The sequence below is a fragment of the Grus americana genome, chromosome 1, assembly GCF_028858705.1.
Source record: "Grus americana isolate bGruAme1 chromosome 1, bGruAme1.mat, whole genome shotgun sequence".
NCBI classification, from domain to species: domain Eukaryota; kingdom Metazoa; phylum Chordata; class Aves; order Gruiformes; family Gruidae; genus Grus; species Grus americana.
The window spans coordinates 25,576,424-25,593,250 of record NC_072852.1 but is presented as its reverse complement, the minus strand read 5'-3'; the positions used below and the strand labels follow the sequence as shown (position 1 = coordinate 25,593,250).

The following is a 16,827-nucleotide window of genomic DNA, read 5'->3' as shown; positions in this document are numbered from 1 at the left end:
GGTCTGATTTGGTCTTGATAAATTCTGCTGGACACTCAAAGCTAATTTTTTTCTCCCCCTCCTTGTTAGTTTTCCAGCCCAATTACAATCACTTTACCCCAGATATTTATTCCCCTTGAACAGCTATTGTGCTATGAGTGCATGCCCTTGTCTGGCAGTCACACTTTTGTGCTCCAGTCCCTGAAAAGGGATGCCATTCTCATCTGCAGGAATATCCGGGGCAAAAAGAGCGTGAAACACTGAGGCAGGGAAGGGAGCCTGAGTATAATGGGGCTTGAGCACCTCTATTTCAGAAAGAAACTGGGATCTTGTCTGTCATGGAGAGCTGGCACTGGAATAAATTGCGAAATGAAAAAATAAGAGACACACAGCGGCCAATAATCTGTTCCTTGCAGCCTGACGTGAACGAACATCTGAAGAGCCTTTCAGCCCAGGCAATGAGAGCAGAGACCAAACCACACATTCAGCCGAGCAAGGCCCTCAAGCCGAGACAGGCAGCGAGACACCGAGTTTTCATTTCTTTCTGGGGTACAGGGAGATGTTATACATCCACTGTTCTGCAGCTTTCCACTTAAGTAGTTGTCTTTGTACCCAAGCACAAAACTTGTGCTAAAAAAATTGCATCTCTTAAGATTATAACTGAAGATGATGTCTAGGTACAGAGAGAGATATATATGTGTGTATATATATGTATATAAATATATATATGAGTGTTAGATGGGGATGCTTAAACAATCCTTGAAGAGTCTTCTCTTGTGAGTCTAGCAAGAAGAATGGAAAGGTATTTCAAGTACATAGAGAAGTCCATGTGTAGACACCCTTTCAATACAACCACCTATGTAAAAAAACAAATCCCATTCATATACATCTCATTAGACTGTAAAGATGGCATGACAATGAAACGCAGGTTTTCAGATTTATTTTTCAATATAAGATACAATTATCTTTCCAGTAATATGCAGAGAGAACTGAGAAGTCTAATCTTCATACAAAAGCTGAGCAATAAATTCATTGAAGTCTAAACATAGAAAACAAAAAGCAGCATTGCACTGGGAAACAGAAATATATTCTGATACAAAGTGTTTCAAAAATAGTAGCAGTGTTTCTTGAAGAAAACACTCTGTAGTGCTCATTCTTTTTGTGCTCCAAAGAGATTACATACTTTTTAAAAATTCAAATTTTCTTTGCATAATGCATTTTCTAGGCAGAAACAAGCAAGGTGCATGCATATATACAGAATCACAACTCCACGGTTGTGTATTTGTGGGGTAAAGGAGGGAACAGAGCATTCTGGAGTGAAATCCTGGTCTCACCAAGCTGGACTGGAAAGGACCAGCAGATACAAGTCTAATTTTAACCCTTAGTTGTAGGCCTTTAATCTACCAGGGGAAGGAGGAGGCAGCAGAGAGCAGAACATCCATTGCAGGCTCCATCCTTACCCCAGCTGCACGTACCAGCCACACACCAGACCCGCAGCTTGTACGGCCAGTGGGAAGCAAAGCAGCTTCGTGGAGCCAGGATTTCATCCGATGCTCAGAACATGCACGGCCCTGTAACAGAACTCAAATGTGACAGTACAAAAGCATTCAGTGGTTCAGTATAAAAAGCCCTCCTCTTTGACAGTAATACTCTGCCCTTCATTCTTCCTTCTCCCTTTGGCTCCTTTCACCCTCCTCTTTGTTGCAGTTGCTACTTCATTACATATGCACAAAGAAAATCCAACTCCTGAGTAGCAAGACTTGGAGATCAAAACTTCAGCTATTGTTATGGCTGCTTTTCCTACCGGGCAAAGCAACACCTGGAATTCCAGCTCCTTGGGACTATGATAATAGCACTGTGCTTCTCAGGAAGCAAAAAGCTGTGCGTTTATCAGCAAAGTGCGCTTGTTAGCAAAGCTGAAAGCAGAAAGCTTCCAGCACCGGTATTCAGCTTTAGAAAAGGGGAGCTCCAGACAGTTGCACAGGTACCAGTGCAAATGGTACGTGCCCACAGCATTGCATCTCACAGCCCTAACTGGTGAAGCCTAAGCCATGCTTGCATTGCAAGGTGGTGCAGAAATCCCTGAGCAAAAGCCACAGAAGCAGCCCTGAGCTGGAAGGAAGCAACTGCTGTTTTGTCAGAGAGAAGCTGCACTCAGGCTAAAGTTCAATTCTGGCTGATGTGGCTAAACCGCTGCTAGAGCCAGGCTGGCACGTCTGTACAACACAGCACTGGGCATCAAATGAGCTGGTACGCTGGCAAACTCTCATCAGTCTAAAGTGGCACTGTAGTGAGTAGCGTGGATAGGCTCCCAAATGAACTCTTCAAAAGCGTGATAGCAAAAGGACAGAAGCTAACTCAAAAAGTAGTGATTTAAACCTCTAAGCCTACTGCATTTCACAGCTGCTTATTCCCTTTGTAACAGTACTTAACCTGGACCAGGCACGCAGTGTAAGTGGAAAGAGTAAACGTGCTTAGAAGCTGCTCCAAATGACATTAACGGTGTTGTATTTCAGAATGCCTTTCCTAGCTGCAGAGCCAAAGGCTGATGTGCTCTTTGCATCAGAAGGCAACACGTAACAGCAGGTACTTCAACGTATGGCAACCAGCTTCCACTCTGGAACGGGAAGGGATATGGGGGGAGAGGCTTGCTTCAAACCTCCTCCCTCTTCCAATTAATTTAAGTTTACATTCATAAGAGAAGGATTTCAAAAATATTAAGATCCAGATTTCAAATATTTAACAACTGAACATTTTCAAGATTTAACAGGATCTTGTTTGCTAGTAGTGCAGAATTTCTAAACTATTTCTTGCATATATTATTGTGAAAACATTCACAAATACTGTTAAAAGGAAAGGGATAATGGGACTTAAAATTAAACTATCACTTTCATTTCTGTTATTCTGAGAAATTATTTTTACTACGTGAACAATCAAGCTTAATCAATGGAATTCATTCACCAATCGATTTTTCTTTCAGCTTAAATTTGTCTGAATAATAACCCTATACACTTAGAATATAAACTCTATTAATTAAAAAAAAAAAATCCCCTTCCAAGATATTTCAGCAAAGATAGAAGGAAAGACCTGATTGATGCTGAGACATGTACATGAAAGCATAACTCTTTTCAGAGGAAAATACCACAATTCATGCATCTGGGTATCTACAGTTCCATCATCAAAGTCAGGCCACCAGTTTTATGGAAGGCATCGTTTGTGTGCGAAAAGGCAGGTGCTGCTTTAGCTGGTCCAATTCGAGATTCTTAAGGGGAGATAGGTGGGGAGGGACACGACGACACCCAAAGCCGAAACCCAATTCAATCCCCTGCTTCCAGTTACTGTTTGATAACGCTGTGAGTACTGTACACAATGCCTTCTGCACGAACACGTTCAAGTATTGGTCCGTAAACGTTCTTCGTCAATGGTATAACCATACCTTTGGCATCTATTTCACCTGAAATAAAGGTAGGAAAAAAAAGCGTTAAGTGCTGTACTGGGTTTACCCAGCAAAGCTTTGGCGGCAGGGCTGCGGGGCGGCCTCTCTGAGGAGAGGCCGGGGCTGCCCTGTGCCAGACACAGCTGGTTCCAGCCGGCTCCAACCCACCCACCGCAGGGGACGGTGGCTGCACCTCTGGGAAAATGTATTTTTAAAAAGGGCAAAACCCTGCACAGCAGTGAGGAGTGAGGAAAAAGTGTGAGAAAGAGCCCTGGGACACCAAGGTGAGAGAAGGAGGAGGGGAGGAGGTGCTCCAGGCGCTGCAGCAGAGACTCCCCTGCAGCCCACGGAGAGACCATGGGGAGCAGGGGAGAAGCATGAGGAGGAAGGAGCAGGAGAGAGGAGCTGTTATGGACTGACCACAGGCCCCCATTCCCCATCCGCCTGTGCCGCTCAGGGCAGAGGGAAAGAGCCTGAGGAGTCAGGAATGGAGCCTGGGAAAAAGAGGTGGGGGCAAAGGTGTTGTTTTGTCTTTATTTCTCACTATCCAAACCTATTTTTAATTGGCAATAAATTAGTTCTCCTCAAGTTGAGTCTGCTTTGCCTGTAGCAATAACTAGTGAGCGATCTCCCCGTCTTTATCTCAACCCATGAGCTTTTTCATCTTATTTTCTCCCCCTGTCCCGCTGAGGAGGGGGAGAGAGCAGCTGAGTGGGCATCTGGCAGCCAGACAACGTCAACCCACCGCAAGTAAAATAACAATTTGCAATTATATAAACTTTAATTTTTATATTTTTACGTGTGTATATATATATATGCAGATTTATCAACCTTGTCATTATGTTCTCACACAGCAGCAGTATTGTATCAAAGAACAAGGGAAAAAATTTTGAAATAGTAGCATACTAGCTGTGAAACTGTGATTAGGTGAAAAGGATCTAAACTTCAAAATTTTGGGGTTTGGGTTTTTTAAATTATAAAAAAAGACAAAAACAACTCACCCAAACCTAAAGTTTTTGCTCATTTCGGTTAGCCAGGAGAAGAATGAAGTTCTAAAGATTAAGAGTATGCAAGGGGAAGTCACACTATTGCCTTAAACATGGTGATGACTACGCAGAGTCTGCCTGTTCATATATACACACAACATGATCAGGTAATATGCCCCAAGCCTCAAATTTGATCAATCCAGAAAGTAGAAGTTGAAGTCACTAGTTTGTTCAGCACAAGTATATTTTAGCCTGCTTCACCGTGGCATAATCAATTGTAATTTACAATGCCAAAGGCCCTCTCTATACCAGCGAAACACTTAAGATTAAATTACTAAAAATCTCTATAGATTAAGAAGTTAAGAAAAGTCACTGAAATATCCATATATGCAGGAAAAGTTTGATTAAATAAAAAAAAACCCAACCAAAATAAAGTATATACACTTCAGAAACACTACATATCTGCTTTCTATAGTCAGGAAGATCCAGTGATGAAATACTGGTGCCAAAGCCTGAACAGTCACTTACCATCTAGAACCATCTTAGCAGCAATAGCCGTGGGGTATCCTACTGTTTTAGCCATCGCAGAATATCCTTTGTTATCACCATAGACAACCAGATCAATAAATTTATTTTCCAAATGACCAGAAGGATGCCTGAGACCTATTTCATTTCTCATAACAATCATATCTCTCTCTCCAGTGCCTAAGAGAAAAGCACACAAACTATTCAGTAGTTGTATTTCAATCGTAGCAAGATGGAGTTCCCGATGAGCAAGGCACTATGCATACACAACACATATATCAGGGAAGTGAGTCAACATAAGAACTATTAGGGAGGACAGAATATAAAGATGAAACTAAAAACATAACAGGGAAAGAAAAGAATAAATTGGGAAAATAGAGAACATCACAAAACATTAAAAAACCTAACATGAAGGATTTTTAATGAAGGTGAACAAGCTAATCTAATTAAGGCTAAGAGATAGCGACATGTTCCACTCAAAGGCATGAAAAAGAATTTCTCATACCAAAGGGCAACTTCATCTCCATGTGCTTTGCAAGAGCCCCCACAATTGAATCTGCTGCTGGAACTGGTTCATCTCCCAATAAACCTAGCCTGGCAGAAGTAATGAGACAGACTTATATCAGTGCCTATCAACAGCTTAGTCTCAGCTTTGTAATTTCCAGCTTGTTCAGCATACCAGTTTAACAGTCTCAACATGGACCAAATTGGGTAGAATTGCAAACCTGTTTTTTGGTTTTGTTTTATTTTCTTTTCTTTTAAACCTTTAAAAATCACTGGAACATTTTACCATTCCACTGCCTCTAGCTGACTTTCATCCTTTTCCAGTTTGCTAAATACAGCTTCTTTAAGAACATGGTACTCAGCAGGTGGCTTAATTCCAACCAGTTTGCACATGAGCTCTTTCTGTATTAAAAGAAAAGAAAAGAAAAAAGGTTCCTGAAGGCCTGACATCTGTTCCCACCCGTTTTCAGTCAAGGTTTTGAGAACCCACTGCTCCACTAAGCTCAGTTAATATCCAGAACTTCTGAGAAGACAGGGTATGCATACAGGGAAAGTGAGATAGTTTGAGAATTTTAATCGCAACAAGATGGATAATAAATGGAGCTATGAACAAGATATGAAGCAAGCAAGAAGTGCAGAGTTTGTTTAGAAGCTCAGGTTGGCCTGTCTCGTCTGCTTCCCAGGCAGAGGAGATAAAGGGAGAGTACTAAAATCTAACAACATTGCTGAGACAAGGTTTGCAGTGAGACTAATGAGTTTATAGTTATTTTCACAGATTACATGGCACTGTATACTTATTCATTGAGGCTAGAAGGACTGGAAATTCTAGCCATCTTTGCAAAGAAACCTTGAAGATATCAACCCTAAAATTGCAAGTGGACACAAATCAAATCATTCCAAAAAAATAAAAGTAATTCCCATACGGCAGCCAAAAACCTCCTGGAGTTTGGGAAGATGAGCAGTGCTGTATGTTAGTCAGAGACAAGCAAGACTGGGCCTCTTCACCTTGTGCTTTCTTGGTTTTGAGAACACTCAAGACATTCTTAATTTGAAATAATGGCATCGTCAGAGAAATACTGTGCTCTCCTCAGACCATCGCACAGCATAAGCCTGGTGTCTTTTTCCAGACTAATGCTGATGAAAGCACAAGGAGGGAACAGGAGACAAATCTGAATTTTGTTCATATGAGCAATAAACAAAGCTACTCTCTCAGGAGTTTGCAAAATGGAAGAAGAATTTCTCACAAGACAGAAAAACAGACCTGACAAGTAATAAGTTGTTTGTCAGTTCAGCTCTCTTTACACCATACTGAAATATGAAATTCCCTGCTTTGCCCACGACAACCAAAACGTTGATTGTCAAATGTAACAGTAGTACATCATAGGAGCCATACCTTGGTTGAGATAAAGATGAAGTGAGGCATCAGTAAGCAAGACCGAAAAGCAGCATAACAGAAGACAAAAAAAAAAAAGTTTGTACAGAGTTTTAACAGAAAAAAAGATTTTAATATACTCATTTAGGCATGATCTCTTACTTCCTGATGGCCTAAAAAATACTTTTACATTGAAGAGCATGGGCCAGTACCAATATGGACACTGCAAACTCACAGCTGTGGGCTGGATTCTGACTAACAGAAAATCTAAGACAATTCATAAAAATATTGTACAGAACCTCTGAGGGTCATCTAGCCCAATGCCCTACTTGAAGCAGGAGTACCACCAGCACTCGTCAGCCATGGCTTTGTCTAGCTGAGTCCTGAAACCCTCTAGTGTCAGAGACTCCAGAGTCTCTCTGGGGAACCTGTTCCAGCACTGAATTACTTTCCTGCTGAAGAAAACCTTCCTAATTTCCAGGAACAAAAAGCAGAGAAGACCAGGATGCAATACAAGATTCTCATTGCTAAGCACACCCAAGCCTAGCAATAAGAAAAGCATCAATAAATCAGAGGAAAGAAGGCGGAGTAATCAGAGTAACTCACCCAGGTTAGAGGTGGCATAATTGAGCTTAGCAAGGGATAAGGATCTGGGTTAATTAATCCTAGTTTTACAAAGCCTCCCATAGTTTTGGAGTATCCCTGAAATAAAATAATATCAAGGTTAAAAATAATAATCACTTGAAACTGAGGTCTCCTTGGTTTGAATGCAGCAGTGGACACAGCCATGGTAGTGTTAAGCATTATTCCCTTGGGAGGACAACCACAATAACATGATGCCAGCGGGGTTACTGCTACAGAGGGTACCTTCCCCAGCCCCTCTCCACTCCTCCCTCTACTTTTTCAATACCCTCTTTAATGACTTATTCTGCCATCAATACTTCCATTGGTTCATGAGATCAAAGGGCTAAGCTGGCCAGCACTAGTTCAAACTCCAGCATGTCATTACAGATAGGGTTATGTCAGGCAGCTGGCCCATAAACAAACTGCTGAATACAGAGCACCCAGCGCTGAACTCAGCTCACCCCAGTTTTACACCAGTGTGTTGTATGGACGTCAGAGAAACTGATTTTAAAGATAAGAATCCTGTCTGTTTGTATCTTTCCTTCAGGAGTATCAGAGACAACCAGGACAGCAGGGGAATAGTATTTGAAAGGCTGCAATAGGCTACACAATAAAAGAAGTCTCAACTGGTTTCTGCTCTTTTTTGTTTGTATCCTGTTAACACTCCCACGCAGCTGCTGGATGTCTGAAAAGAATTACATGCAAGTACTTAGAAACACTGTAAAAAAGCAGTATGGTGGAAATAAAGCACCCTGAAAGACGGCTAATTGTAATTAGGAGCCACATCCACCAGCACTAGGTTATCAGCTCTGATGGCCTTGCAGTGAGATCCTTCTGACACCTCTTTTTAAACTGACTCCATTAACTCTCTGAAGTTAATCTATAAAAGGCACTCTGAGGAGATGTTAGCCTCCGCGCTGAACAGATTGCTTTCTGCTCTGCAACAGGGCAGCATGTGCAAAGGGCCAACATTACCTTCTGCCCTGCTCAGCACTGTTGTGTCATGTAGGTACCATGCAGGCAGAGGTATGGCAAGCTCTTCCACACAACCCTACTGACATCACCCCACCCCAAAGTGATGGATCTGCTTTGGGGGTTAAAAAAACAGTGCTAACCACAGAAACATCATTCTTGCAGCACACTGGTAACAACTCTTCATGTCACCCGGACATTTTTGCTTTTCCTTGTGCGAACACTTATACAAAAAAAAAAAAAAAAAAGAAAATTTTACCAAGCACCAAATGGAAGAGTAGATACTGTCATATTAAGACTTCATGACAAGATAGATGCCTTCCACATATTGTTAGCTTCTGAACAAGAGATTGTATCTAGACTGACAAAAGGAGAACTATTGCAATCTGTAACCCTTATTCCCATTGCCCTTCCATCTTCTTTTGCTAAGCAAGCCTCCCTCCCAGAAATAAAGAAAAAAAATCCTGTTGTATTGCAGCAAAGGAATTAAGAGGGAAAGGACATACACGTTCCTCAAGCCATGTACAAAACAACCATAACTTAAACTTTGTCATAAACCTTAGCTCAATAGACATATCACAACATCCATAAAAGCTTTTTCAAATCTTCAATATGGGTTTAGGTTTATTCCTCCTTAGTGTATATTGACCAATAAAATAATAAAAAAGAAATTTGAAAGAAAAAATAAGATGTTTTGATTCTGCTCTGTTTACCTAACAAACGAAAGGAAGAGTCTATCAGTCAGAAGGAAAACACATTATCTCTTAACATTTTACTTAACTGACCAAAATGTTAAAGCTGCTCAAATTCAAGATTTCCAGTTACTTAATGACAAACTTTCTCAGTTTGATGGAAAACAATCATTTTCTGTCAGATTTTTACATTATGTTTTTCACAGGAATATAAGCAACAAACTGTAAGTTCAAATTTTTATCAACTTTAAAAGAATAGATCAATTCTTAAAAATACATAACAGCAACACACCACACAAACCCATCAGATTTATTTAATTTCTTTTTTAAATCTTCCATTGATCTGACACCAAATACAAAGCCAGAGGGAAAAAAAAGAAACACAGATACAAACTATGCAAGCCAATGGACCAGCTGCCTAAAACAAGTAAAACTCTTTTTCTGGTTTGCAACAAACACCTGTTACATAAACTAAGTAAAGCTACATTAAAAAAAATGAAAGAAGTGCTTTCAGTTATCTCTCAACTGGGATAGTGGAGAGCTCATACACAGCAACTACAGAGCTATAAAAGGCGAAGTTTTAAATACATAGTTTTCTTGAAATGACAACATTCATCTTTTGAGGAAAACAATAACAACAACTTACTTTGTATCTTAAGGTTCCTCTCAACAAAGTGTGAGCTGTCTGAATACCATATGGCTCAGCATATTTGGTACTGTCTCTGTTTGGAAACCCTTCGAGATTTAATCCTGGGAAAAAATCCATCGGAGTAACAGAATCAAGTAATGCTCCTCCGGCTGGAATATTGATAATCTAAATTTTGTGAAAGAACAGCAATATTATTTCAGAGCAGTGTTATTTCATTTATTTTACAACAGAAAAGATGAAGTATGCTCAAAATAGGAATAATATGCTTAGTGTTTCTGGGGCAAACAAAGGCCAGATCTAAATAAAGCAGTTGCACAAGCCATTTAAGCATATCCCGTGATGGAGGAGCATGCACTATGTCAGCCATTGCTAATCAAAGGGCTCAAACAAGCCATATCCTTCTCATACACACTGTTAATTCCTGCTGCACTTATATTAAAGTCGCAGGTTCCCATTTCATTTATATTAGTGTCATTTTGGAGCACCTCCCCAAACTACACCAGTGTGAAGGGAGATTCTGCCCGTAGGCTCCTTGCTTTTTGGCTAAATTTTTTTTTTTTTTTTTGGGGGGGGAGGCAAATGTAAAGAAAAGTATGGGGTTTTGTTGTGGGTTTTTTTTGAAGATTAAAATAAATCAGGTGGTAGCACACTGATAGAAAATTGCCGCCCATGTGTATCTTTACTTGCATCTACAAAGCACAGAGAGAATGCACCATTGAAGGAAAACAAAATAAGGTTGACTAGTTCTATTATCACTCCCAACCAAAGCCTTGAACCCTGCTTCCTTCAAGCAGCTGATGCACAGATCTGCTATGCAGCTTCAATACAAACTCATCCTGTGACTTCTGAGCAAAGGGGCAAGGTTTCCTTGTAGAAGAAAGACTAAAGCAGTAAGTCTGCAGCAATGCTGAAAGATCTTATTCTGTTTATGAGGCAAGACACTAGTGTGGAAGAATCCTGCACAACAGTCAAAGACAGCTAAGGATTTAGTGGCAAGGAGGAAAAATTGCACAATTTACTGACAAGCTCGCGTAGTGCTCTCATAATGAATCATTCATATGCTTGATATAATTTTTCCTAGCAATGGGTGAACCAGGTCAGAATTAAGTAAGAAACATTTTCACATTCTCCAAGAGACCCCTTCATCTGAAACTTTTAACTACATCCTATTGCTTTTTAAATAATGATCCAATGTACAATCCCTGAATTTCTCCTTTCTTACTGCAGTAAGAACACTAGAGCACCAAAATGTCATGATAAAACATCTCAAAAGATTTCTCAGTTTTGCAGATCAAAAAGTTTAGATAATTAGCTAAACTTTACAGTGGTTATACAAGGCAGTCTCCTTGACATTTGAAGAGCCCCTGCTCAGTAACTACTCTGAGCAAGTGGGAGTGATGAGACAGGACTGGAAAGCAGAAATGTGATAATGGCTTGCAATAGCTTTGCACAAATCAGTTATGATCTTTCCATAAAACAGATGCAGTGACATTTGCTAGGTTAACTCTACTCTAATGAGTCCTGCACAAACAACACAACAGAGCTTATATAAAACACATCAGAAAGCACTGCACACTTTCACAAAACCCACTCAGTGGGTTATTGGTATTACAAATTGCACCAAAAGAAAAAGAAATCAAGAGTTCTGCTATACACTATGCAAGTACAGAATGAAGCTGTTTGGTTTACAAACATGACAAGACAGAAAAGCAAGCAGAAGGATGCACTCACCTTTGTTTCACAGAGCCCAGGACAGGGAAATTAAGTGGCAAAAGCACTGCACAACAGGGATGGAAGCTGAACCCAGAAGACCAACCTCAGTCCAGTGCTTTAGTCATTAGAACATGCTCCTCCTTGGCAATCAGTTTCCATATACCAAGAATTAAACTGGCAGCAGACAGGCACCATCACGCTCCAAACACAGGATTAAGTGATATGTGCAACTTGCTGAGGCAACTGACTGTCGCTGGCTTTAAAGTAAACACAGCACCTTACAAATCCCAGTTCCCTCCTTAGCCCTATACCACCTTCTTTGTCTGGCTTTAAAGGGAAATGTTAGGATTACTTCACCTCTCCATTTTTTAAATATGTAGCAGACTGAACCGTATTCAGCAACACTCCTTGTGGGCTCCAGCTGAACTTGTATCTCAGAGGATTGTCAGAGTGCTCTGGAGCTGGTAGACCACCACAGAAAGAAGTGTAGGAGACAACCTGTCAGATTTATCCACAGGAAAAATCAATGCAGAGAATACAGACCAGGATACAAACAGTACAGAGCTACCCTGCAGAATCTCCATTAGTTCTTAAACTTTCCATTGATGTTATCCCCCACATGGACCAAATCAGAAGATCTACAGTGGACAGGGGAAAGCAAAAGAATTTCACTGAGCAACAGTGTCAAGCTCTCACACTGCAGGCACTGCCCATAAAGGAGAGGAAACCAAACCACACACTGGGGCAAAGCCATCTTAGTTGATGGTCTCACCAATTGGATTAGTTGGCACCAAATTCCAAGCATGAGAAAAAGTAAGGTGTCCAGAGTCCACTGCACATCAGTGACATGCCCAAAAACTGGGTGGTGTTAAAGGAACAACTTAACCAATAAAATCTTGGCAGAACTATGCACTACCTGCCAACCTTACCGTAGCACCAACTTCTTTTGCCTTGTCAATACATTCCATTGCCAACATATGGTCAAGACCAGGATCCAAACCCATTTCGCTGATAACTGTAATACCAGCAGCTTCTACACTAAAAGTAACAGAAATGGAGAGCTGTCAGAATATTCACTATTACTGCCCTTTTATTCAGGAAATCTGTCCAACAAAGGCCCAGTGAACTTTTCCCAACACAGTAAATTCTGGGACCTGTCTGCAGCTTGTGGGAAAAAAACCAGAAGCAGATGTTAAAACCTGAACAGTGATAATTGTCTACAAGTCATTCTAGCCTTGGTTTCTCTTACTTTGCTGCAACATCTTGGGGCTGGTGGAAAAAGAAATTCCTGCCAGCTACTCTGTCTCCCACATTCTCCTGGACAGCACTGTAATGCAGGAAGATAGCAATGCAGAGGACAGCACAGAGCTAGTCATAATTGCCCTGAACAGCTCCTGCAGGGGAGAAAGATTGAAAGGCCTCCTTTCCCAAATTACAAGCATTTGGGTTTTCTTTTTTTTAACAGTTGCCTACACTCCCAGAGCAGCTCACTAATCACCACAAACTGAGGTGATTTATTTTATTCTCAAAATCACTTTGTGTTTTGACAAATGAGAAGTGTCCTTTTTTTCTTTTTTGAGAGCATGCTATGACTTCTGGGCATCACAGCAAGGGAAGGAGAGGCCCCTAAACCTCCCCCATTGTCTGCAACACTGGTTCTCTACCTGTCTAGCTTTCTCTGTTCTGTCTTTTGTAGAGACACAGCATGTAGAAGTCTCATCTCACTCACGTCAATTCACTTCAGAGTTTCCAGTACCATGACTGAGAGGAGCACCGAGATGAAGCTGCATGCCCAAAACAACTGCCGATCATTTAATAAATAGGACAACAGAAACATTAGAATAGTTAGAACTGTGACCAGTTTGGGACTAATACAGTGGGCCCATCCAAAAGAAGGTGACATGAAGGAGGGTATTACTGTAGATACAATAAGCCAAGAATGAGTTTTTATTAGGGGAATGTGAAGGATGACAAATATGTTTGCTGTCACTGGTAGGACAGGACAGCCCAGCTGCTCAGCTTGAGTATCAGCCCAGCTCAAACATCCTGACAGGTTTGAGGGAAGAGGGGAAGGCACATTAACATGGAATAAGATGGGGCATGCAGAAAAGTATGTTCCAGTGTTTAGAGCACTAGTCTGACCAGAATGGAGTATGCACTCATTTCTCCATTCTGCCACAGCCTCCACATGCAACTTTGGGGAAAGCTACTTAGTCCTCCATCATGGAAAGGGAAGGAGAAAGAACACAGAAAATAGTAGTAGTACACAATAAACACTGCAGGTGTAATGGACTGAAAAATATTCAGAAAATGCACTAAAGAAGGAACCAACGCCAGGGAGATGCTACTCTCACACCTACCTCTCCTGGAGTTCTTTCATAGCTGGTGTTAAGTAGCTGGCTGTTACCAAGTTCACTTTGCTGTCAATACATTTCTTAGCAACCAAGGGATGTGCTGAATATGGCAGCAAACTACAATTGAAGGAGATTTATGCAACATCAAAATCCAACTAGTTACTTATGCTGTCACTGGAAAGACACTCTCAAATGTTTTTTGTATGCCTACAAAAGAGCTCAAGTAAATGCAACAGTCATACCTACCTTGCCCTGAGCAGTTTCATACCTACGTAAGTGAAATGCTACCCTATCAGAAGAGCATTGTTGTACGCACTCAGAACAGGGGGCAGGACAATAGGGGAGTCATTCTTTAGACAGCATCTTTCGTCACACTTGTCTTTGTAAAAAACAAACCAGTAACCTCTTTTCAAGGCCACCTTCTCAACAGGCATGCTGGAGGTTTAGAAGATGCAAAAGTGTAAAACCATGCTTGAGAAAGCTTGCATTACCGTGATCTTGCTGAAGTACTTTGTGAAAAGCAAATGCCTTACATGGAAAGGAAACAAAACTCATGAGATCTGTGGCAAAGGGGACAAAATGGCAAGGACTATGAAGTAATTTCCTCCCCTGTTTCAATACCTGGAAAGAGATCTTTCTTAATGGGATATTCAGGAGAAATGATCAGGATGTCAGAATTTTGCCTGCCCTTGCAAACATGCAAATTTCATCCCAGGAATACATATGCTAGTGGATGCAGCTGACCCCTCATACTAAGACAACTGTCCTTGTAACTGGTGAACACTTCTAAAGAGATGCTGCAAAGCCCCTTTGAAATTCCTGATGCCCCGCAATGTGAGAAGTCAGTGGCCAGTTACAACTGTTTACATACACAAATATGACCTTAGTTCTTGGGCATTAAAAAAAAAAAAAAATTACCAGGTTGATTTACGTCAATGAACTAGGAGAAGGAAGCAGCATGACTTAGGGTTGAGTCTATCATGTTTTACACAGAATTCTGACCTGATTACAAGGTCGTGTTTCTTCACCAAGGAGGACAGCTTTTCCTCATGCTTCATGACATCCATATGAACTGAAGTAACGTTGCTGTATTTTTTCGTCAGTTGTTCAAGTTGTTCCTTCATGACAGATGCTGTTTTAAAATTAAAGCACATCAATTGTTACCTAAAGATGAAGGTAAGTCCAAAGCACTCCCATGTATAATTGTGCTTTGCACACACGTCCTTCTTCCCAAAAATAAACAGGTACATGGATGTTTTCCTTCACTAACAGTTGAAGAGAAATAAATAAAGCACCTTACTTCCCCTAAAGCAGTCAATTTTATTATCAATTGCCAGTGTCAAGCCATAGCAGCTAAAACTCAAGAACAAGAATCTACAAAGAATACTTACTCTCAGAAGTAAAGAACCGCTTACTGCTGTGTAACAAGAACAGACTTGTAACCAATTAGCAACTTTGTGGGTGTACTTAAAATTAACAAAAGTTTTAACTGCAGTTTTCCTATCAGCAGACTAGATCAACATAAATTATTTATGCAAAACTAGAAGTCATCTTCATTCTTTTCCACTCTATGAAGAAGTAGGTCTAGAACATGACATAAAGGACAGTTAAACCTATCTTTGTGCAGTAGGACATCCCTGAACCCACTGGTTCACTTGCATCACATGCACGTTTCCTCCCAGCATGGTTTTCTACAGCAGCACTGTCTACATTTGCCAGGTAACTGAGTACTCACATAGTGGGAAAACAGATAAACTAAACAGAAAGAAGCACACATTCACACCTAAGTGTTTTCTAGAGAGAGGGAAAAAAGTCTGCTAAATGGATGCATCTCTTATATAGAAATGTGTCACAAAACATGTCATTAACTAGTTACAAAAACCCAACACTTTTTTTATAGGCTAAGCAGGGTTGTGATCCACCCCAAAAGCATACTCCCATGTCTTTAACTCTGACCCCTCATAAAAACCCATGGCTAGGTATATTCTAGGTTTTAAAAAACATACACACTGGAGGTTCAGTCTTTGATATCTCAGATGAACACCTGCCACTCTTTGGTAAGTGTTAAACTATACAGAAACGGACATTACAAAGTTTTCAAAGAACAAGTGACCAAACCACTGATGGAAGGATAAAATCAGATTTTTTTAGAATCCTTAGAAATGCGCAGTTATCTTGGATCTAGAAGCAGATCAATTAAAGAAAGTGTTTGAGGGTGAAGAATGCAAATAACAGCCACACAAGAGGGACACCTGGATGCGTACATTCAGGCTTGAAAAAGGTTTTAGAGAAAGACCACAAGAAAACAGCAAAAGCTGTAGTAAACACTTCTATTGATATAGGAGAGGGCAGCTCATCTGAACTGGAAAAATAATCCTACAACATGAGGTCTGGGAAAAATAAAATAAAGATGACGAGCAGCAAAATATAACACCAGTTCCACTATGCCAAGTCAAAAGTACCACTAGCCCATTCAGGCAGACCAGTTTTGGGTTTTTTTCGGAGATAGAGTATTAGTGGAAAAACTAACTGTTAGGGATAGGGAGTCAAAAGGATCAGACAAATGAAAAACTTTAAAAAGGAGAGAAAGAGAACCAAAGTTAGAGTAATAAGTAGGAACTCAATGACATCCCACATGAAACTATGAAACCAAGCAGCCATTTTTCTTTTCCTTATTTATTTGGTGGACAATCATACAACAGACTTGATCTTCATGCTTTGATTTGGGGAGGACATCACCCCTTGGGTCTACCAACCCTTACTTAAATGAGTCATCCAGTGGTTTGCTTGACAGAACGAGGTGTAGGAGAAAATTTGAATGCCAGAAACCATGCTCGCATCATGGTCCTAGATGTACTGACATTCATAAGCTCATCAATTTGCTGGAGAAGCACCGTACAACTAGAAAGGTAGGGGGGGAAAATTAATAATTGCCTACCCCAAAAAGTGCCTTTCCTTGCAGGTTTACAACCTCATGTGAAACAATAATTAAATAGCATTGAAACAGGCAGAGATTTTATT

General features: G+C 40.6%; 2 protein-coding genes across 6 annotated transcripts in view; both read right to left on the bottom strand.

Annotated features, from left to right (window-relative positions):
- The window catches only part of CADPS2 (calcium dependent secretion activator 2), a 508,886-nt gene that overhangs the window by 109,662 nt on the left and 382,397 nt on the right, over positions 1-16,827 (bottom strand). The window lies entirely within an intron of this gene.
- AASS (aminoadipate-semialdehyde synthase) overlaps positions 905-16,827 on the bottom strand; it is a 32,631-nt gene continuing 16,708 nt past the window's right edge. For 2 of the 5 annotated variants that reach the window (XM_054803663.1, XM_054803655.1), the window contains 10 exons: positions 14,809-14,938; positions 13,813-13,923; positions 12,382-12,490; positions 11,810-11,950; positions 9,737-9,904; positions 7,409-7,504; positions 5,717-5,832; positions 5,432-5,520; positions 4,930-5,106; positions 905-3,433 (listed from right to left, as the gene is read on the bottom strand). In XM_054803663.1, coding sequence (XP_054659638.1) covers positions 3,315-3,433; positions 4,930-5,106; positions 5,432-5,520; positions 5,717-5,832; positions 7,409-7,504; positions 9,737-9,904; positions 11,810-11,950; positions 12,382-12,490; positions 13,813-13,923; positions 14,809-14,938 — 1,256 coding nt within the window. In that variant the 3' untranslated portion in view covers positions 905-3,314. Of the gene's footprint in view, positions 3,434-4,929; positions 5,107-5,431; positions 5,521-5,716; positions 5,833-7,408; positions 7,505-9,736; positions 9,905-11,809; positions 11,951-12,381; positions 12,491-13,812; positions 13,924-14,808; positions 14,939-16,827 lie in introns of those variants that run through there. The other 3 variants (XM_054803668.1, XM_054803674.1, XM_054803683.1) reach the window with 3 other exon arrangements.